The 21,167-nt window shown below is 56.2% G+C and overlaps 1 protein-coding gene across 3 annotated transcripts in view; it reads left to right on the top strand.

The window, feature by feature from the left end:
* Nucleotides 1-21,167, top strand: part of DRAXIN (dorsal inhibitory axon guidance protein) — a 24,033-nt gene extending 2,866 nt beyond the window's left edge. For 2 of the 3 annotated variants that reach the window (XM_036065020.2, XM_036065010.2), the window contains exons 2-7: nucleotides 9,694-10,163; nucleotides 12,583-12,773; nucleotides 14,333-14,444; nucleotides 14,839-14,928; nucleotides 16,464-16,553; nucleotides 20,544-21,167. In XM_036065020.2, the coding sequence (XP_035920913.1) occupies nucleotides 9,704-10,163; nucleotides 12,583-12,773; nucleotides 14,333-14,444; nucleotides 14,839-14,928; nucleotides 16,464-16,553; nucleotides 20,544-20,656 (1,056 nt within the window). In that variant the 5' untranslated portion in view covers nucleotides 9,694-9,703 and the 3' untranslated portion in view covers nucleotides 20,657-21,167. Of the gene's footprint in view, nucleotides 1-9,693; nucleotides 10,164-12,582; nucleotides 12,774-14,332; nucleotides 14,445-14,838; nucleotides 14,929-16,463; nucleotides 16,554-20,543 lie in introns of those variants that run through there. The other variant, XM_036064996.2, reaches the window with a different exon arrangement.

The following is a 21,167-nucleotide window of genomic DNA, read 5'->3' as shown; positions in this document are numbered from 1 at the left end:
TCCTCCTCACCACTCAATCCACCCCCTCTCCCCAGCCCTGAATCCTGCAAATGGCTCCCTGTTGCCACTCAATTAACAACTCTACCTGCCTCCCACAGTACTCTCGTTTGCATCTTGGGTTTCAGCCACCACCGAGGGCTGAGCATCTCCACGCTGGCTTCCTCTGAGCTTTTGCCAGGGCTCTTCCCTCCATCTGAAATGTCTCCCCTGCCCTGCATTCAGTCCAAGCCTGCCCTCCTTGCAGGCCAAGGTCAGCCGTCCCCTCTTGTGGGAAGCCCTCCTACTCCCCCTTGCCTCCCTTTCTCTCGTGGTCTGCCCTTCCCTGGGCAGGGCTGGGTCTTGTTCCATTTGTGGTCCCAGTACACACAGTCGGTGCTCTGTGCACACGTGTTCTATCCAATGGAACCGTTGGTCAAGGGGTTAGGAGTGAACTGAAAATTGCAAGCCACAGGTTATCCAGGGTTGGCCCTGGAGCAAAGGACCATAGATGGGAAGGTTGGAGGGGGAGCAAGCCACCTGGAAAATCCCCGTGGTACTAGGGGCTCTTCATCCTTCTGGAAGATGAGGATGATTTCTGTGCCTGGTTATAGACAGGGAAGTGATTGCCCAAGTCCGGCAGAATGGGTTTGAATCCCCACCAAAGGCTTCCTAGCTATGTGACCTGGAGGGAGCTCCTTCATTGGTCTCAGCCAGGAATGTGGGGGAGCGGGGATCTGCATCCTGGCCTCCCTGAGTCTGCAGCCTGGGGAGAACAGGAGCTCCCTCCAGAGAGGGGTCCTGGGCATGTTCCCAAGGGCAGGTGTCATACGAGCATCCCTATTCTGGCCCTTTCGGGTGACACCAGCCTCTCTTGCTGCTCCAGCCCCTCTGCCTGTCTTCTGCTGCTCTTCCTCTTGAGGGGGCCAGCTGGCCACCAGAGCACAAGCCCTCCCCAGGAAGGACACAGGCCCTCCGCAGGAAGGACATGGGAGGGTGGCTGAACCCTTGCCACTAGAAGCCCTGCCCTCACCACCACCAGGTCCCAGCTTTGGCAGCTCTCCGTACCACAACGCCATGGTCCGGCATTGACCGTCTGGGACACGTCACTGGGTGGGTGTGGGGGTACAAGGGGTAAGGCCCCTGCTAGAATCCAGAGCAGGTGAGATGAAGTCATTGTAGAAACTACAAGTTTTTTGAGGCTCTCTCTGTGCCAGGCTCTGGGTTACGGCCCCCCACATGAGCCGTCCTTGAAGGTCTCTGTGCCAGGCTCTGGGTCACAGCCGCCCACATGAGCTGTCCTTGAGAGTCACAGCACCGGCACTGGTATGGGTCACCGAGGGTAGCATGAGGAGTGGTCAGAGGACCTGCCTTTGGAGTCAATAACCATGGGTTCAAGTCTCAGCTCTACCACTTTCTCTACTGTGTGACCTTGGGCAAGTCCCTCAAAGCTTTGTCCTGATGTTGAGTCCTGTTTGCCCACTTCAAAGGGCTGAATTAGATAATGCGCATAAAGTTCTGGGCCCCCCCATTAGTAAACGGCCAATAAATTGTACTCAAACAACACATTCCTCTTTCAGATGTGGGACTGAACCCCAGAGTGGTTAAATGACTTGCCCAGGGTCACCCAGCTAAGAAGTGCAGGAGCCAGGATCCACCCCCAGGCCTGCCTGACACCAGGTGTCTTTCCACTCCACGCTGGCCTCTGCCAGAGCGAACAGCAAGCATTTTGTCACTTGATGATTAAGTGGTGGTTCTGACCGAACAGCAAAGTGGTGTTAAATTGTCTGGGCACCAAGATAATGAAGTTGGGGAAGAGGGGTGCCAGAGGATTGCTTGGGGGGAAGGGGTGGCTACCTATAATGTAGCAGAAGTCAGGACTCTGGCCAGGAGGTGGGCGTGGGACACTGGGAGAGAGAAGCACAAAGCTGGGAGCCTCTGGGTGGGAGGGTGGGGGCTCTGAGGAGCCCCCCAACTCAACACCCCTACGTAGGTTTTTTGAGGTGTAAGGCCTTGGGGGGTTGCTAATTCCCAAGGCTGCTGTTGGAAACAATGTAAGCAGATGGGGCCGCCCCTGTGGGGAAGCCAAACCTCATTTACCAAGACAATGGTCCTCTCCAGGCAGGCCTGGGCCTGTCCTGCCCCACCCCATGGAAACCATCGATCACCCCACTGAGGACTGAGGACAGGACCACCTGCGCTTGCCCCCCTACACACACGGGCACAGATGCACAAATGCTTCCAGGACCAACCCCTCTCCCCACCTCCACTTGCCACCCACTCTCTCTCTCCCTTCCCCATAATAAGGAGGGCTTATGCTTATTTTGCCCTTACTGGTGACTGCTCACTTTATATACCTTTACCTCTCCTCTTCCTCACAAGGCCTGGCATTTTATAGGAGAAGAAACTGAGGCTCAGAGAGGTTCAGTGACTCGCCCAAGGTCACACAGCTCTTCCCGCTCGGCTCCATGGGGCCCTCCCATGGCGGAGCTTCATGGATTTGTGCCGCCATCTGTGTTCGAATCATTGCTAGTTATGGTTGTGCTTTGATCTTTCATTAGACCTGCGGCCTCTCTACCTGGTCCGAGTGGGGATACTTGGACAGCAGGGGACTATGTCTTTGCCCGCAGATTAGAATCTCCTTCTAGCAAAGGATATGTTTTCCCCATGTTCTGGGAACTTCCAAGGAGGGATCTGGGTCTCTCCTATCAGACTGGGAAATCCCTAAGGGCAGCTTGGGGCCAGGGCTGAGAGCTCCTTGTGGGCAGGAGTGGTGTCTTTCTTATCCATCTAGGAGTCCTCCCTAGATCCTAGTCTCCCAAAGCAAGACCTAGATCTCCCCTATCATACTGGGAGCTCTCTAGGGCCAGGGCTAGTATCCCCACTCGGACTGGCAATTTCTGGAGCAGAACCAGGTCTCCTCCTTCAGACTGGAGGAGGCTGACGTGACATCCAGGTCCTGCACCCAGAGGGGCTCAGCAAGTGGTGACCACCTGGTGTCACTCTCCCCTGCAGCCTCCATTGCAGAGAAGCACCCAGTGCTCAACACCTGGTGCTCCAGGGGTCAAGATGCAGAGTCCTCTGCGTGAGGCCAGGTTGGCTCAAAGGCCTATGGAAGGGTAGGTAGGGCTCTGGCTCTTCTGAGGGCCCTTCCTACTGGCCAGGGAGAGGGGTAGGGACTAGCTCAAGACTGTCAAGGCCCCAGAATGTCAGTGAGCAGCGCCCAGGGCAGCACCCCACTAGTGGGCACCTCTTTGCTGCCTTCCACCCCATATACACTACCTGGGTTCCATGCATACTGGAATCCTGCTTCCTCCCCAGATACGCAGCATACAGAAATTCTGATCTCCTAAATAATCCTACCTCATGACAGACTGATAGTCCCATTTCACAGATAGGGACATTAGGACTCATGAGGAGGTCTGATGGTGGGAGCAGCTAGAGGGACAAAGTCTAGTCACAAAATGCCTTGGGAGGAGCCCAGCCCATGAATTTATGAGCCGCCTGTCCCTCCCCTCCTCTCATCTAGGCTATAACAGTTTTGATCGAACAAGCAAAATTACCCATTTTCCAGCCCTGGGGGGGGTCAGCTCCCTCTAAAGAAGACAGGAATCTGCTCCCAGGAGCTCTAAGACCCCCCCAACCGGAGCTCCAGCTCGGGCAGCCCCACAGTTCTAAGAGCAGAAGGAGGGCCTGGCGATGGACCCCTCCATTCTCCACGTCCAGCCCTTCCAGGAAGCGGCCAACCTGGTGAGGGCGAGGCGCCAGAGGGAGGAGTCAGACAGATGGGTTCCAAGTTAGGACATTGGGAATGTAAAACCAGAGATGGACATATGGGAATGTAAAACCAGAGATGATTATTGCATTGAACAAAATCCATCCTAAGCACTACTGAGCCGGGGTTCCAGGTCTATAGTCGCTGCCAGGGCTCCCAGGCTGGGGGTGTCGAGGGGCTGGGAGTGGGGGGGAGCTCTTTATTTTTTTTAAAGATTTTATTTATTTATTTGACAGAGAGAGAGAGAGCACAAGCAGGGAGAGGGGTAGGGGGAGACGGAGAAGCAGGCTCCCCACCAAGCAGGAAGCCTGACTCAAGACTCAATCCCAGGACCCTGGGACCATGACCTGAGCTGAAGGCAGACGCTTAACCTACTGAGCCACCCAGGTGCCCCATGCTTTATCTTTTAGCATGCACCAATACGGCCTCTGAATTCACACTCCCTCAGGAGATGCTCCTAGCCCCTGGGGACTTACTCCAGATCCTGAAGGATATTACCTGTCACCCCTCCCCACAGGGGGCTGTCAGTTAGGCAGACAGATAGAGACAGCTTGTCACTGTGAGTCATAAATTCCCAGGCTCCCCGGCACGGCACACAAGGCTGAGGCCACCCAACCTGTTGATCCAGTGGTCTTCTTCCCCTATTCCCCTCACCCCAACTTTTTCGAGCAATGCAAATCATTTCCCATGGAATCTTATTCATAATCCCAACACATCAAACTGAGAAAGGCAGTGTTTTACGAACAGAACACCCCACCACCCCCACCACGAATCTCTTCCCGGAATCAAAATTTTCCCTGTCTCAGGCAGACACAACTTCAAGCTCTCCTAAGCATTCAGCGTCCTGCGTAGACATGCCAGGTGACCACCCTTATGCCCCCAGTTTACAATCCTGCCTTAAAGCGAATCAGCGAGAAAAAAGAACCCGTCCTTGGGGATATGAAGGCATGTAGTGGTTGTGGGTTGCACTTGTTCCGAGGAGGCTGGGCCTCTAACTGGCTTTGGTCAGTCACGTCCAGAAAATCCTGGAGTGGGTACATAAGTAGGTGCAAATGGGCACGGTTCTTTGAAACTGCTCACCTTACATCCCTGGGACACTCTTCAGTGACCCGGGAGAACCCGAGTTGTGATGGCACACTCATGTTCAAATTGGAGCAGAGAACGCCTCTGAGAGTCTGCTGTTTTTGCTACAGCTTTCAGAATAGTTTAAAATATATTTTTTAAAAAGTAATGTTGGAATCAAACATCTAAAGGACCCCTGAAACATCTCTACCAAATGTGGTGGCTCCAATGTGTCCTTTTCCCACATGAGGAGGAGACCCAGAGTCAGGGAGAGGGATTCATGGGCCAAGTTCTCCCAGTGGGTGGTTGTCTGGCTCACAGCCCGGACTGAGCTCCCTAATCCTCGGCTCCGTCAGAGCATCACTGATATTCCTGGCCCAGATCCCCATCGGATGCCCCTCAGCCAGCCCTACTCCCACCCCCACCCACCTCCCCCCTGCTTCCCGCCCCCAACCCACCATCCCCCAACCCACCATGCAGCGGATGAGCTGATCAGCAAAGCAGGAATGTGAACCTACAGCTGTCCTGGGATGCCCAGGGGCATCCCAGCTCCACAGTTGTCTGCCAGGCAGGTGGGGCAGCAGTCCCCCCAGTCTCTCAGCCCCCACATGCCAGGCTGTTGGTGGGGGAGGGGTCAGGAATCAAAGCCCACTCCAGGCTCAATTAATTGCCTTCATTTGCACATGCAGCCTTTGGATGGCGACAGTTTGCAGGTCAGCTGTCCCCACCGTGTAGAGACAGCTTAAGGACATGAGGTCAGCTCTTTCCCCTCTGTCCCCAGCTGCCAGTGTCTGGACCCCCTCTTGGGCCTTGACTGCACTCACAGCAATAACAGATTATGAGGGCGAGGCAGGGGACCCCGATGAAGCTCAGTGCACGGGCAGGGTCTGCAAGGACTGTCATGTGTGTGCGGCGTGAGTCGCATCATCTTGGATGTGTGGTTTACCCCGCCCCCTGCCCAGAGTCTCAGCTTCCTCATTGTAAAAGTGTGGAAAATGGCACGCTGCGCAGGGTAGCTGAGAGGACTCTGTAAGAAGTGGGTGAAATCAGCATGTGAGAGCCTGGGCCCCACATTTCCCCAGGAAACAGCGGCTCCGATGATTACGTTTGCTTTTGTTTTGTTTTGCTTTTAGTGAGTCACTTAGATCTCAGTTATGAGAGGGCCGAGGGCCATCTCTGGGCTGTGGACGGGTCCTGATGTCCCTCGACAGCTCTCCTCCAGGCTGCTGGGGACGCAGCAGAGCAGACTTGGTGAGCAAGCCACAGGCAGAACCGTCCAGGGCTGACGGGGCTGGGGGAGGTGGGCACCTGCTGCCCCTTTCTGCCTGGATGCTTGGCGCTTTGTGACGCAGCCTCCAACCGGCTTCCAGAGTGACAGAAATGGATTGGAGCCCTTCATCGCCGTGGATCCCTGGCACCACTTCTGTAGAATCCCACGTTTCCTGAGTGGCACTTTGCCAGGCTGGCATCTTGGCTGCTGGGCTGTGCCAAGATCTGCATACAAATCCTGTGGGCTTGGAGAGAGGGCTCCATGTAGTCATCAGGGCAAAGTGGTGCCAGGATCCTCAGCCCTCACTCCAGCGCTAGCTCTCTCTCTCTCTCTCTCTCTCTCTCTCTCTCACACACACACACACCCACACACACACCCTGAGAATTTATTTGTGATCTTCTGCGCGGCTGTCAGTTTGTGCTCAATCTACTTCCATCCCGATCCATAGTTAGTGCCTATTATTTGCAGGGTCCTATAGATGTCATAGGAACAGAGGGAAGAGTGGGATGGAGACCCGTAGGATCTTTCTGTCCAGTCAGAATCTTAAAAAAAAAGGCCAACTGCCCCAGCACGAGACAGCACGGGAGGTCTTCAAGAGCTGGACAAAGCTGTGTGGGAGCACTCATAACTGGGGGACGGACGAGGCTTCCTGGAGGAGAGGACCATTTGGGATGGACCCCAGAGGATGGGCAGGATTTGGATAGAGAGAGATGGGGGTGGAGAGGTGAGGTTGTTTCAGGCGGAGGGAACAGCCCAAGTGAGAATAGACACAGGAAAGGAGGGGTGTGTTTGGGGCCCAGGGAATAGTCTCTGGTTGGCTGTGAAGGGGAGGGAGTAGAAGTCGAGGCTACAAAGCCAGGTCGGGGCCACATTATACAAGGTCTTGAGTGCCAAGGTAAGGAGTCCATGGTTAAATGGGAAGGCAACAGGGAGCCAAGGACAGTTTTAAGCAGGCAAGGGTTAGGCTCAGAGAAATCTGTCAGGAGTATGGGCTGGTCTGGGGCAGGATGGTGCGGAGAAGGTCCTGGCAGAGGAACGGCTCCCCGTGGGTGCATCAGCACTACACACCGAAATCCCCCTCTTGCTGGCCCCTGGCTGGCTCGTGCATGATTTGTGGGGTGCAAAGGGAGGGAGGGAGCAAAGATGGCCCTGAAATTAGTTGGGGTACATTAAACAGACCCACAGCCACTAGAAGAGTCTTGGCAACAGGACTTCAGTGAGAGAGAGAGAGAGAGAGAGACAGAGAGATGGCTACGGATGGGCTCGTGGTGCCTTGAGGGTGTGGGGACAGGCTTCCTCTCTGGGCTCTGCAGAGGAGGGGCCGTCCCCTGAGACAGCGCCCCCCAGGGGCGGGTCAGTGAGCTCAGACCTTGGCTCTGGGAGTCACTGACTAGCTTCGTGTCAAGCACAGGCCCGCGGCTCAGCCCACCCCTCCTTCTCTGCAAGCTTCGCTGGCCTCTTCCTGCACTTCTGGAGTGACCTGCCTCACCGACTCCCACCGCGGGAGGGGGGATTCCAAAGCTTCCCTCCCAGGAGGGCGCTCTGTGGGCTTCTCTGGGGCTATTGTCCCTGCGAGACAGAAGGGCTGGGCCGGGTGGGGGACAGCATCCCACACAGCCTCAAAGCCTTTCTCAGCCACACGGAGAGCTAAGTCTGGCCAACGCCAGTCTGGAGAGCAGCCCACATCTGCCTCAGGCCTGGAAACCGGGTTTGAGGGGTTCCTGGGAGCAGAACAATACTTGACTGACAGGCCTTTAGAATGGGCCCCTCCTCCCACCCAGCTGCTCAGGAGCTCCGGAGCGCGGGCCTGGCTGCCTGAGCTGGGCCTCCAGAGCCCTCATTATGGAAAGGCTGGAGGTGAGGCCGAGGGGGCAGAATCCTCTTGTGGCCCGTGAGGCGGCCAGGAGAGCGGGCCGGGGCTGCATGGTGTATAGTCTGAGGAATGCAAGGGTGTGTGATGAGACTGGAGTTGTCACCCCAAGCCATCCCACGGTCCCACACAGCTCCTGAGGCTCTCCCAGGACGTGCATGCAGCTCCCAAGGTGGGAAGGGATATAGGGCAGCCTCTTTCTCTCAGACCATGGTTCCAGGAAGAGCAGAACTAAGGGCAGTGGTGGGGACAGGGCCCGGGCCTCCCGGGGACCAGCACACTCCTGGCTGGGATGAAGGGAGAGCAGGATAAAGGATGGTGGGGACCAGGCAAGGTGGGAGGAGCTAATCCCCCCCTCTGGCCCCCCACCCCCTCAGAGTGGGTCAGCCCGGCTGGGCTCCAGCCTCCCTGTCCCACCTACCCTCCCCGCCCATGACCATTCCCAGGGCCTCACTGGGAGTTGCCTAAAGATGAACCTGGTGGGGGTGCGGGGGGTGGGGGGCGGTGAGGTGGGAGAGAGTTGCAGGGACTGAGAGGGCTGGAGGGAGAGATGCTGGGAATTATCACAGGCCCACCAACCTTTCCTCGGCCCTGGGCGATCCCATGGCTGCAAATCAAAGGAAATGGTTGTGTAAGCACCTCTGCCTGCCTAATGGCTACGTAGGAGGCCCGGGGAGGCCATAAAAATTCAATCAGCCTGGCTAGCCTGGTGCCGAACTTGTCCGGACGCTGTGAGACTGGTACAGAGGTGGGGGCTGTGGGGGGGGGCCGTGGGGGAGGGCCGCAGGGGGAGGTCTCCAGACTTCAGCAGACACCCCACCCCACCCCATCCACAGGGCTTATGAGCCTTAGCTTCGAGGTCCTCCGGGACATCCGGCGGTCACTCCCTCCTCCCACAGGAGGAGGCCCCACTTCTGGTGGAGAATGAGGGTGATCCTGAGGGTAGGTCAGGGTCAGCTCACCCCACCCAGCAGGCGGCAGAGCCAAGCTTCCAGAGTTCCTCAGCCCCAGCAGGGACAGAGCTGGGTCAGAACCTGCCGGGCCCTTGGAGGGAAAGAAAGGAGCAAGGACAGGACTGGGCTGTCTTGGGGCAGCCGTGAGCGAGGTTCAGAGCACAGACATGGCAATGCCAAGTACGCCAGTTAATTTCTGCTGCAGAAAATGCTGGGAGCCACCTCGGACGCTTGTCGAAAGGACAAAGTGATATAAATTCCCGCGAAGCACTAAAGCTGATTCCTGCCTAGGGCACGTGCTCAGAGAAGCTGTTCTGTTCCTTTGAATTTACGCTTTGAGTCAAGCCTCGGGGATGACAGGCCTATTTCTGAGCTTGGAAGGACTCAGCTCATTCTGGGGGACTTGGCAAAGGGCAGAGGTGCGTGTGGAGAAAGGGATTCTAGACTCATCTGGAAGCTGGATGTTGCTTAAACTAAACCAGGGCTTCCCAGCCTTGGCACTGTGGTCTCTCTGGGCCGGGAAGTCTCCATGGTGGGGTCATCCTGTGAGCTGCGGGGCGTCCAGCAGCATCCCTGACCCCAGCCCCTGGAATAGCAGCACCACCCGGCTGTGACAACTAAAAATGTCTCCAGGCGTTGCCAAATGTCCCCTGGGGGCAAAGTTGTCCTCGATCCCTGTTGAGAGACACCGGGCTCTAATAATGTGGGCCAGGGGACTTGGAAATGGGGAAGCAGAAGAGGAGGAGGGCTGCTAAGCTGTCCACTCATGGTGTTGCTTTTCTTCCAGACCAGAGCTCATGGCTGGGCCCAGCACCCACATTGTCCCTATGCTGTTCCTCGCCCTCCTGGTGCTCCTGGAGCTGAGCCTGGCAGGCTCCCTGGGACCTGGAACCCTTGCTCGGAACCTTCCTGAGAATCACATCGACCTCCAGGACCCAGCACTGTGGATGCCTCCAGCCAGCCACCACCGCCGGCGGGGTCTGGGCAAGAAGGAGCGGGGCCCAGGCATGCCCGGCCGGGCCCAGGACGGAACTGTGGTCTCCACCACCAGGCAGGCCTCCAGGCTGCCAGGAGCAGGGGAGCTGCTGCCTGGGCAGAGTCCTGCAGGCCTGGTGCAGGACAAGGAGCTGCTCCTGGGGCTGGCGCTGCCCTACCCTGAGAAAGAGAACCGGTCTCCTGGGTCAGAGAGGGTCAAGAAACGCAGCAGGGAGCACAAGAGGCGCAGAGAGAGGTTGAAGCTGCACAGAGGTAGCGGAGGTCTGCGGGGGCTGGCGTCCTGCCCTGGAAGGGAGGGGTAGGGGCATGGGGGAAGGTCATACCCAAATGGCCAAGGGGGCTCTCCAAGCAGGAGGGGGAGGCCGTGAGTGAAGTGTCAATGATGTGAGGACCCTGGGAAGATATCCAGAGGCCCCAAAGAGGGCAGGCAGTGGGCCCCCAGAGAAGGGGAGGGGTCTCTCAAAAGTCAAAGTGATCTGGGAAGGGGAGGGAGCTGGGAGAGGCCTGGTGGTGGAACAGGGGAAGAGAGGGATACATAGCTTTCGAAGCTCCGTCTCAACAATGAACGATCCTCCTAAGTCAGGAAGTTCTACCTTGTGTCTGACCTAAATCCACCCCACTATGAGCCCTGAACTGAGATGCACTAGTTCAGTGCCCTCTAAGCACATCACTTAATCAACTCTGAAGCCCAGAGCGGGGACCAAGCACTTAGAAACCTGGCGCTGGGTCTGCCCAAGTTCGGGTTGTGACTCTGCAACTTACTGGCCATGTGCCCTGGGCAAGTCACCTTTCTGTGCCTCAGTTTCTCCCTCTGCAAAATGAGGATAATTTTGCATCCCATCTACCCTCAGGGTCGATTCATAGATGACTTAGATGCTCAGAATGGCACCTGGCAAGCATCAGGGGCAATGAACAGTAGCTAATTCTCAACTTGCTCTCGACGTGGAATCCCTGGCCTCCGACCCGGACACAGATGACCCAGGGAGAGATGAGGTGTCCTTATCCCTCCAGCCTCTGCCCTGTGTGTCTCTTGGGGTGCTCCCCTGCAGCCCTGCTCACCTTCTTTTAAGTTTCCCCCACATCCCCAAATCCCTGTGAGGGCCCCACTGCCCCCTGGCCCCAGCTGCCCCCTCCCTTTGCCCACTGTGTCCTTGAACAAACATGCCCCAGCAGCTCCATCCAGGCGGTTCCTCCTGTCTCACCAGGCCCCAAGGCCACCAGGCAACCTCAGCTTCCGAGTCTCTTCAAGTGACCAGACGGCCTCCTGGGCAGACCAAGTTCCACAAACGTGGGGCAAGTGTTCTGTAGGAGGAGAGTGATGGAGACTCGGCGCCCCCTTCACCTGCATCAGCTGGGGCTTTCTTCCCTGCCAGGCCTACTGAGACCCCCCCCCACCAGGTGGACAGAACACGGTTGAGAGACCCCAGCTTAGACGTAGCTTCCCACCCCTTGAGGTCACGTTTCAGGTTGGGGAGGGGACGCTGGCATCCTTGGAGCATGAACTCATTCCTGGCTCAGCTCCAGGCCCCAGCTCCATCAGGCCAAGGGGGCCTTCCTAAGGGAGTCGGTGTGTTGGGTGCATGGAGGAGGGGACAGTGGAAGTCTAGAGGCCAGGCCCAGCCCTGCTAACCTGCTGTGGTGCTCCAGTTGACTGGGCCCCAGTTTCCCTGTCTATCAAAGGAATGGAGTGGATTCAGTGGTCCCTAAGTCCCCTATCTACTCTCTGGGGTTTGCTTCTGGAGGGCGAGGTGGCCCCAAAGGACCCAACCAACCTTAAAGTCAGATCTTGCCTGAGAAAAAGAGGTAAGGATGAGCCTGGGCCCCCCAGCTTCTCTCAAATTCCCTTTGTTCTTGATCAGCCCCAACCCTGCACACTCTCTCCCCCTCACACTCAACCTACCCCAATGCCCATGGGTCTTGGAAGGTGGCATCAGTGGTTAAAAAGCATTGGTTTTGTGCTCAGATGGACCTGGGTTCGAATCCAGGCTCTGCTGTCCTCTGGCTGTGTGTCCTGAGGCAAGTTGCCTAAACTCTCTGTGCTTTAGATTCCTCCCCTGTAGGTGAAACTGAAGAAGCACCCATCTCCTAAGAGTTCCTACAGTGGTTAGATGAAATAATGCTTGTAAGGCAGGACCCAGCATACACCAGGGGCCTGCCACACAGCAGGTGCTTAATAAACAGGGTGATGATTATCACCACATAGGAAGCACTCGTTTATACATGATAAGCTGCGGCTCTTACCTTCTCAAAGTCTCCGCCCCCACTGCAATGCCTCTTAGCCTCATCACGTGACTCCCCTCCTCAAACTTCACCTCCTCCAGGAAGCCTTCCGTAGTTAATCCCACTAGATCCCATTTGTTACACTTGCACCCCTGGCCGCACCCACCAACCCGGACTTGAACTTGCTGGAATGTTGCTTTAGAGAGAGAATCCTTGGGCTGTCTCCCCAACAACACCACAAATTCATTCAAGACATTCCCTCCCTCTTCTTTCCCTGCCACCCCAGTCCCTCATTTCCACCTCCCCAGGAAGGGGGACAGCAGGAATGTTGGCTGAGCCGATGGCTTGTCACATGGTCCCTGCCGCCTCCCTGCTTGCAGTTGGAAATGTGAGTTTCGATGTGGGCTGACACAGGGCGGTGAGCAGATAAAGCCCCTGTGTTTCCCCCTCCGTGTCTCAGGCCGAGCTGTGGTCCGAGGTCCTAGCTCCCTGATGAAGAAAGCAGAACCCTCCGAAGACCAGGCACTGGATGCCACGATGGAGGAGTCCTCCACCAGCCTGGCCCCCACCATACTCTACCTAACCACCTTTGAAGCAGCACCTGCCACAGAAGAGTCCTTGATCCTGCCCGTCACATCCCTGTGGCCCCAGGTAAGGGGCCCCAGAACAGCCTCAGAGTATATTCAGGGAGACTGAGGCCCAGAGATGGGAGGGAGTTGGTTGAGGCCACGGAACCAGGTCTCCTGATGCCCGTCCAGCTCAGCTATGGCCCAGCATTCGCTCTGTCCTGAAACGGCTGTTGCTGTCCGGAAGAGCGTGGTCCTAGGGGCTCACTCCAGGGACGGGCAAGGAAGCAAGCACCAGCTCATCATGCTGGCTCTGCATGGAAAAGAGCGGGGAACTCGGAGGAGAATTTGATACATACCCAAAAGTCCAGAGAATTTTTAAAACCATGTCCCCGGGGTGCCTGGGCGGCTCAGTCGGTGAAGCGTCTGCCTCCAGCTCAGGTCCTGATCCCAGGGTCCTAGGATCGAGCCCCGCGTCAGGCTCCCTGCTCAGTGGGAAGTCTGCTTCTCCCTCTCCCTCTGCCCCTCCCCCCCTGCTCCTGCTCATGCTCGCTCTGTCTCTCAAATGAATAAATAAAAAATCAACAAGAGGTGCATCCTTCTTGGACCCCTTTTGTGGCTTTGAATTTTTTTCCAAATAAAATTATTTAAGATGATCAGTAAAGTATATGTATAGAAGAAATAAAACTTTTTTTTTTAAAAGATTTTTATTTATTTATTTGAGAGAGAGAGAATGAGAGAGAGCACATGAGAGGGGTTAGGGTCAGAGAGAGAAGCAGACTCCCCGCCGAGCAGGGAGCCCGATGCGGGACTCGATCCAGGGACTCCAGGATCATGACCTGAGCTGAAGGCAGTCGCTTAACCAACTGAGCCACCCAGGCGCCCAAGAAATAAAACTTTTTAAGCAGTAGATCATTCTTACTCCCTTGTGGGTCTCATACCCCCTTGAGGTTCTTTTATTTTAAGATTTTATTTTTAAGTAATCTCTACAGTCAATGTGGGGCTTGAACTCACAGCCCCTAGATCAAGAGTCACATGCTCCACCAACTGAGCCAGCCAGGCACCCCCCCTCCCCTTGAGAGTCTGATAAAAGCTAGGGACCATCTCCAAGGAATACATGGCGATCCACACTGTCGAAGGCCCCCGGAAGCCCATCGGTTGAGAACCCAGCCCTAGAAGATGCCTTTATTGCCCATGTCCTACCGCGTGCTGATCCAGCCCCGAGACTGCTGGCCAGGGCTGTGAGCCCAACTGAGCTGTGGTCTCATGGGCCACAGAGAACTGATAACTTTTGTGGAGGAGAGAAGGGGCAGGGAAGTGAGTGGCTTGGCTTCATCCAGCTCCCCTCAACAACACAGGTGTAGAAACCTTGAGCAGGTGCAACTGCTTTCCCAGCCCCTCCCCCAGGGGCCCAAGGGATAACTCACCCATCTGCATCCATACCATCCTGCAGGATGGTGGCTCCTGGAGCTTGAGCCTCAGGCAGCTGTTTCCTGTCCCTGGGGCTGGGATTTCAGGCTGCCCAGCAGGGGATAAGCTGGCCTCTGAGGAGTCCCTTCTTTGCCATTTGGCCCCGGGGTCCCACATTTCCGCTCCCACCTGTTGGGAGCTCCAGCTTCACTCTTCTCCATGCCCCTTCTGCAGGCTCAGCCCAGGCCTGATGGGGAGGTGATGCCCACACTGGACATGGCTTTGTTCGACTGGACCGATTATGAAGACTTAAAACCTGAAGTCTGGCCCTCTGCTAAAAAGAAAGGTATGTCCACCTCCCCGGCCACCCCATGCCTGGGCTCCCTCCCCCGCCCACTGTCTATTGGGGTGAGGGCCCCAGTGAACCCAGCCTGACCTACAGATGTCCAGAGTGGAAGGGCATGCAGTCTAAACTGGGACTAACACCCAAAACGCAAATGCTGTTATCAAGTGCTGATCGCAGGCCAAATGTTTTCCTCTACCAACTCATTTTCCCCTGAAAAACCAGCTGTTGGGTCTACCCTGCTATTGATCCCATTTTAGAGAGGAGAAGACTAAGGCAGAGAGAGAGGTAGAGTCTTATCCACACAACACAGCGCAAGTGGCGGTATGAGCCCCTGTGCTCAGTCTCTCTGCTCTGCTGGGCGTCAGCTTCTGACGACACATCTTCTTGTCCCCAGAGAAACACCGGGGTAAACTCTCCAGCGATGGTAACGAGACATCACCAGCTGAAGGGGAGCCGTGCGACCACCACCAGGACTGCCTGCCAGGTACCCAAGCAGCATCCACGGGCAGGGCTGGGGCCGTTCCCAGGCCCACGAGCAGGGCCTGTGGGTCCCTGACCCTTTAGGGAGGACAAATGATAACAATCAGGGCTACCGCTCTACTGAGAGTTGCTGTCGTCCTGTATTAAGTCCTCATAGCAACCCCGAGAAAGGGCCTCTCTCATCCCCAGTGTTCAGGCAAGGAAACCGAACCTCAGAGAGGCTGAGTGTCTCGGCTGAGGTCACACAGCGAGGAGGTAGCTCAAACCTGGGTCTGTGTGGTTCTTCACCCCTGCCCCATGCTGTCTCAAGTCAGGATGAGCCCTCTCTCGACTTCCTCCTCCTAACACCTGCTCGGGCTTAATTCTGTCCCTGTCCCCTTATGACACCGCCGGGCTTTGTGGGGGTGGGGGGCGAGGGGCATGACACCCTCCTTGTATAGCAGCTGCGCCCATCATACAGTCTACAAACAAGGGGCTTGACATTGGGACTGCTGGCCCTTGGCCCTTGTCGGGTCGGTTCGGGCCCCGGGAAGCGGATACCGAGGTGGGGTTCCAAGTGCAGGAGGTTTATTCTGGGGGAAGAGGGAAGGCCTGTGAATGGCAAAAGGGGGGAGGAAGCAGGAATGGACCCAGAAACCTGTGATGCAGTCTCAGCCTGATGGGGAGCTCCAGAGCAAGACTGCCTGCTGACGGAGGCCCCATTGGGCAGGACCGGCCAGGCCCTGGTCCCTCTGCTGGGGGGTGGGGCTGCTGCGGAACCAGCGTGACATCGGCCTGGTGGCTCCTGAAGGTGCAAACACTGGAGGCCGCCAGCTCACTGCTGTCCTCACCTCCAGACAGCACGGGGGTGAGGGGGGGAGACCCAAGCGGCCCACTTCCACAGTGCCATGCTTGTTAATTCAGCGGCCAGAATATTCCACAAAATAGCAACCAAAGCAGCAATTCGGCGCTGTTTAAGGCAGACCACCAGCTCCCGGACAGGCTGTTGCCTCTCCAAACCATTGTTTTCACCCTGAGCAGAAAGAAAAGGCTTGAGTTTGGGCCAACTGGGCAGTGGCCCTAGGAGCTGACTGGGTCTGTGGGGGGCGAACCGCTGCCTCAGGCCTCCCTGGGGCCTCCCTGGGGCCCTCCCGCTGCTCCCCGGGGAGCTTCAGTTTCCCCATCTGTCAAAGAAGACGTTGGCGGCAATGATCCTGGAGGCCCCTCCCAGCTCCAAGCTGATTTCACCCCACCCCCAGCTGCTCCGCCCCCTCTCCCTGGGAGGCCATCCCACACTGCCTTCGCTCCGCCCATGATCTATCAATTGCCCATCTGGGGCAGCTGGGGTCTCCGCCACCGGCCCCCCGGCGGCCCTGGCCATGCTATCCATTGGTGGTCCCGGTAGGGAGCCTTGTGCATCAGATGGCACACCCTGCCAGGGCACGGCCCTGCCATGGAAATGATGGATCTCCCGCCCAGCGGGGCCGTGTGCACGTCGGCCGGGGGGAGGGGGGGAGGGTCCAGGCAGCTCGGCTGACGGTGGCCTTGCTGTGTGGGCAGGCACCTGCTGTGACCTGCGAGAGCATCTCTGCACGCCCCACAACCGCGGCTTCAACAACAAATGCTTTGATGACTGCATGTGTATGGAAGGTGAGCCCCATTCTCTCGGGGAGGGGAGTGCCCCTGTGCTCCCAGGGCCACTAAACCCCTTCTTCTCCAAGCTGGTTCTGCGCGGAATGGGGGCCAAGGCTTCCCTGCGGAGGGTGGAGGGCGGGCCCAGGGGCCTGTGGCGGAGGAGAGGGCAGCGGGATCCCTCGCGAGCTGAAGACGTGAGCAAGAACAGCTTTGCTCCGTGCCTTCCCAGTCTGTGAACTCATGCAGTCTCGATTCCTGGCATCGTTTCTCAGATTTGCTTTTCTCGCCTCTTGAAATACAAGCTGGCATGATCTCCTAGGATCTGGAGGTGGGAGAAGGGAGGAGAGGAGCACATCTCTTTATATAAGATCAAATCTGAGAAGGCTGGTACACCAGAATTCTACCCCAGGGGAGGCATTCCAAGTGTGAGAATGAGGGGGTGGGGGGCTGGGTTTCCCAGCCCTGTCCCAGGGGGGATGCACTTGGCCAGCTATGTCCTTAGCTCTTCTGAGCTCCCAGCTGCAGCGGGCGTGCCCTCCTGCCCAGGTGTGCCCCGGCGGGCGTGCCAGGCTCTGTGCCGAGCACTTCACTCCCGTTATGATCATCCTCACAACCATCCCACGAAAGGAGCTCTTACCATCACTGTTTCACACCTGAGCGAACTGAGGCACAGAGAAGTTAAGCGACTTGCCCATACTCACACAGCTAGAAAAGTGGGGGAATATTTTTAATTTTATATTCTGAAAACCTTCAAATACTCGTGTTTGCAATAATGAACCCCCATTTCCCATCACTCAGCTTCAATACTTACCAGCTCACTGCCAATCTCTGCTGTCTCTCCCCCACTCAGTTCCCCATTCCAGTATGATTTTGAAGCAACAGATCGTTCATCTGTGAATATTTCAGTATATAGCTCTCTTTTTTAAAAAAAGATTTTATGTATTTGACAGAGAGAGACAGCAACAGAGGGAACACAAGCAGGGGGAGTGGGAGAGGGAGAAGCAGGCTTCCTGCCAAGCAGGGAGCCCGATGCTGGGCTGGATCCCAGGACCCTGGGATCATGACCTGAGCCGAAGGCAGACGCTTAACGACTGAGCCACCCAGGCGCCCCTTGGTATATATCTCTAAAAGATAAGTACTCTTTGAAAAATAAAATACCGGGGCACCTGGGTGGCTCAGTCGGTTGAGCATCCGACTCTTGGTTTCGGCTCAGGTCATGATCTCAGGGTTGTGGGATCGAGCCCCGTGTCGGACTCACTACTGAGTGTGGAGTCTGCTTGGGATTCTCTCTCTCCCTCTCTCTCTGCCCCTCACCCCTTGCTCGCGCACACACACTCTCTCTAAGGAAAACAAAAAAACAAACAAACATGAACAATAATTACTCAATATCATTCGGTAGCTAATTGGTTGTTCACATGCCCTGAGTTGGAGAATTTGGTCTTGGTCCTTCTATTAACCATCCTTAGATACGAGCCCTATTTTTGCTCATATGAGCCTCAAAAATTATCTGCTGTGCAAGCAATAAAGCTACTTGGGTCTAGTCAATCAAGAAATATTTACTGAGTGCTCACGACGTGTCCAGTACCATTCTGGAGACTTGAGATTAGATTCAGCCGCGAAGAGAACAGGCAAACTGCCCCTCTGGATTCCATTCTAGTGAGATGTGCAGATAGTAAGCAAATCCAGAGATGAGATGTCTTTAGAAAGAAATAAGGGCTGTAACAAAAATCAGGGTGGTGTGATGAGGAGTCAGGGTTGTTTTAGAAAGGACAGACAGGAGGGGACAGCAGAACCAGCCAGCTGAGGATGGGGGTGCGGGGAGGGAGAGCCCCAGGCATGAAGCAGGGCAGAAGCCAGGACCTCGGGCAGGAACAGGGCTGGCGTGTTTGAGTGGGCCTGGCACACAGTGGCCAACAGAGAAGGTGGCCCCAGGGCCAGGTGGGAGAAGCTGGTGGGGAGGATCACACAGGATCTTTTGATTTATAATTGGAAGTCACAGGCAGGTTTTAAGCTGGAGAATGACATGGTCTGGCTGCAGGACTCTGGGGGGCAGGAGTGGAGACAGAGAGGTGAGGGGATGGAGGCAGGCAGGGGTGGGAGGGGCAGGAGATGCTGGGAAACTATCTTCTGTTACCTGCGTGCAGGGTTGGGGACCCATTTCACAGAGCAGGAGACTGAGGTGTGGAGCAGGCCAGAGGGCACTCTAGTCCACAGAGTCCAGAACAGTGCTGAGGCCCAATCATAGTCCTTGGCCTCCAGGTCCAACCCAGGCACCCAGGCGAGGGGGATGTGGCCCTACTGAGTCCAGGAATCCTTCCTTCTTTCCTCCCCTGGACCTCAGGTGGGAGGGGGCAGCTTTGCAGGCATCCAAAAGATGTATCTGCATCCAAAGCCCTATCTGCTCATTTCCTCTGATCTGTCTGGCACTGGTCAGTCCTGGAGGAAACTCTTGCTTCCTCCCTGGAGACTCAGGCTCCAGAGAAAAAAGAAGAATGGAAATGACAGCTTGGGCAGCTCATTAAAGCTGGACCAGGAGGAGTTTGTCACTAAGATGACACACCAGAGGGATCTAGGTGAGGCCAGGAACCCTCATGAGGACCAAGAGTCCTGAGGATTTCTGAGGGCCCAGGGCTGAAGTCCAGCAGTCAAGGCCAGCCTGAGTTGTGGAGGGTTCCAGAAGGGCTTCTGTGGAAACCAAGCACTCCTGCTCATGAATCCCCTGCCCCTTTCCAAGTGTCACTTGTGTGACCTCATGTCTAGATGCCCAGTGACCCAGGTGTAAATTCTAGGCCCCTAAGCACAAACTTCACAGCGGTTCCTTTATTCTCTTGGTAGTGACATAAGTGAATCTTCAAGTAGCAATGTCCTCTCTCCCTGGGGTCAACTCCTAACCTGAAGTGTAGGGATTGCTCAGGCCACACTCACATCCCTTGCCCCCACCACCAAGAGGAGGTGGCCTTCTGAGGCCTTAAATAAAAATTATGTCTACCCATGTATCTCAGGGGATGCCTGTGGTCATGACAGAGAGAGCTTCAGCTCTGAAGCCCTCCCACTGGTGGGCCAAAAGGGCCACACTGACTTTAGTTTGAGTGGTCAGGGAGGGTCTCTGAGACCTGAAGGCCACAAAGAAGCCAGCGATGCAAAGAGCTTGTGGAAGGAAGTTTGGCTGCGAGAACAGCAAGTGCAAAGGCCCTGAGGCAGAACATGGCTGGGGCCACAAAGGAGCCAATGATGCAAAGAGCTTGGGGAAGGGGGTTTGGCTGCAAGAACAGCAAGTGCAAAGGCCCTGAGGCAGAACATGGCTGGCTATTGAGGAAAAGCAAGAAGACTGAGTGTGGCTGGAGCTCATGAAGAGGGGAGTGGGAAGTGAAGAGGGCAGAGAGGAGGCAGGCCCAGGTCCCAGGGGGTCTTGTAAGCCAGAGTAGGAAGTTTGGATCTCCTTTTGAGTGCAAGGGGGGGCCACGGGAGGTTTTATAGGGGAGAGCAGAACCTGCATTCCTTTACAAATTTTTTTAATAGACCTTTTTTTTTTTTTTTTTTTTTAGCAGTTTTGGGTTTACAGAAAAGTGGCACAGAAAACACGGTTTTCATATACCCTCTCCCCCTGCACAGTCCCCTTGTTATTACTTGCATTAGTGTGGTTCGGCTTTTAGAGTGGAGGAACCAACGTTGATAAAGTCCATAATCTGCATTCACATTCACTCTCCGCATTGTACATTCCATGGATTTTGATAAATGCATCGTAATAGGTACCCACCATTACAGTATCACACAGAATAGTTTGGGGGGCCTTAAATAGCCCCTGTGCTCCATCCGTCCCTCCTTCCCTTCTCCCCCAATGATCGCCTTTTTAAAGCCCATTCAGGCTGTCCTGGGAGAGTGGGTGGGTTGTAGGGCAGCGTAGGGTGGTGGTGAGAGGGTGCAGGGAGTCCCAGAGGGCGCAAGGAAGGAAGGGGAGGGCCCTGGCCGTGGGCGCCCCTGACCCGCTGGCCTCTCTTCGCTCAGGGCTGCGCTGCTACGCCAAATTCCACCGGAACCGCAGGGTCACGCGGAGGAAGGGGCGCTGCGTGGAGCCGGAGACGGCCAACGGCGACCAGGGATCCTTCATCAACGTCTAGCGGCTCTGCGGGAGGCGCCTCCCCACCGGCCTGGGGACTGGCGCCCGCGCCGACGTTTGGAGAAGCCGGGCGATTTGTTTAGAACTAGCAGTGGGAGTTCAGATGGGGGACCCGATGACCGAGGCTGCAGGCTCGAGCCCGGGACCCTCAGCCCTGGGAGGGGAGCCCTGGCCCAGGAGCCAAGCTGCATCACACCTGCGCCCACCTCCCCGCCCCCGGAGGACCCGCAAAGGCCTGCGCCTCCCGGTGGCCTGGTGCTCCGCGTTGGCAATGTCGAGAGTGCCCTCTACTGCCCAACCTCAGCACTGCAGCCGCTTCAAGTCAAACAACGAAGAGGTTTCTGAGAAACGGAAAGGACCAGAGAGACAGAGCACCCCAGGAGATGAGTGCGGAACATCTGTACGTACCAGGCACTGTGCTAAATGCGTGCCATACGTTATCTCATTTAGATACCACAATGACCTTTCAAAGGAGCATTATCACCGTTTTACCGGTGAGGAAACCGAGGCAG

Source organism: Halichoerus grypus, chromosome 5 (genome assembly GCF_964656455.1).
Source record: "Halichoerus grypus chromosome 5, mHalGry1.hap1.1, whole genome shotgun sequence".
Classification (NCBI taxonomy): Eukaryota; Metazoa; Chordata; class Mammalia; order Carnivora; family Phocidae; genus Halichoerus; species Halichoerus grypus.
Note: the sequence above shows the minus strand (reverse complement) of the source record. Positions and strands in the feature narration are given on the sequence as shown.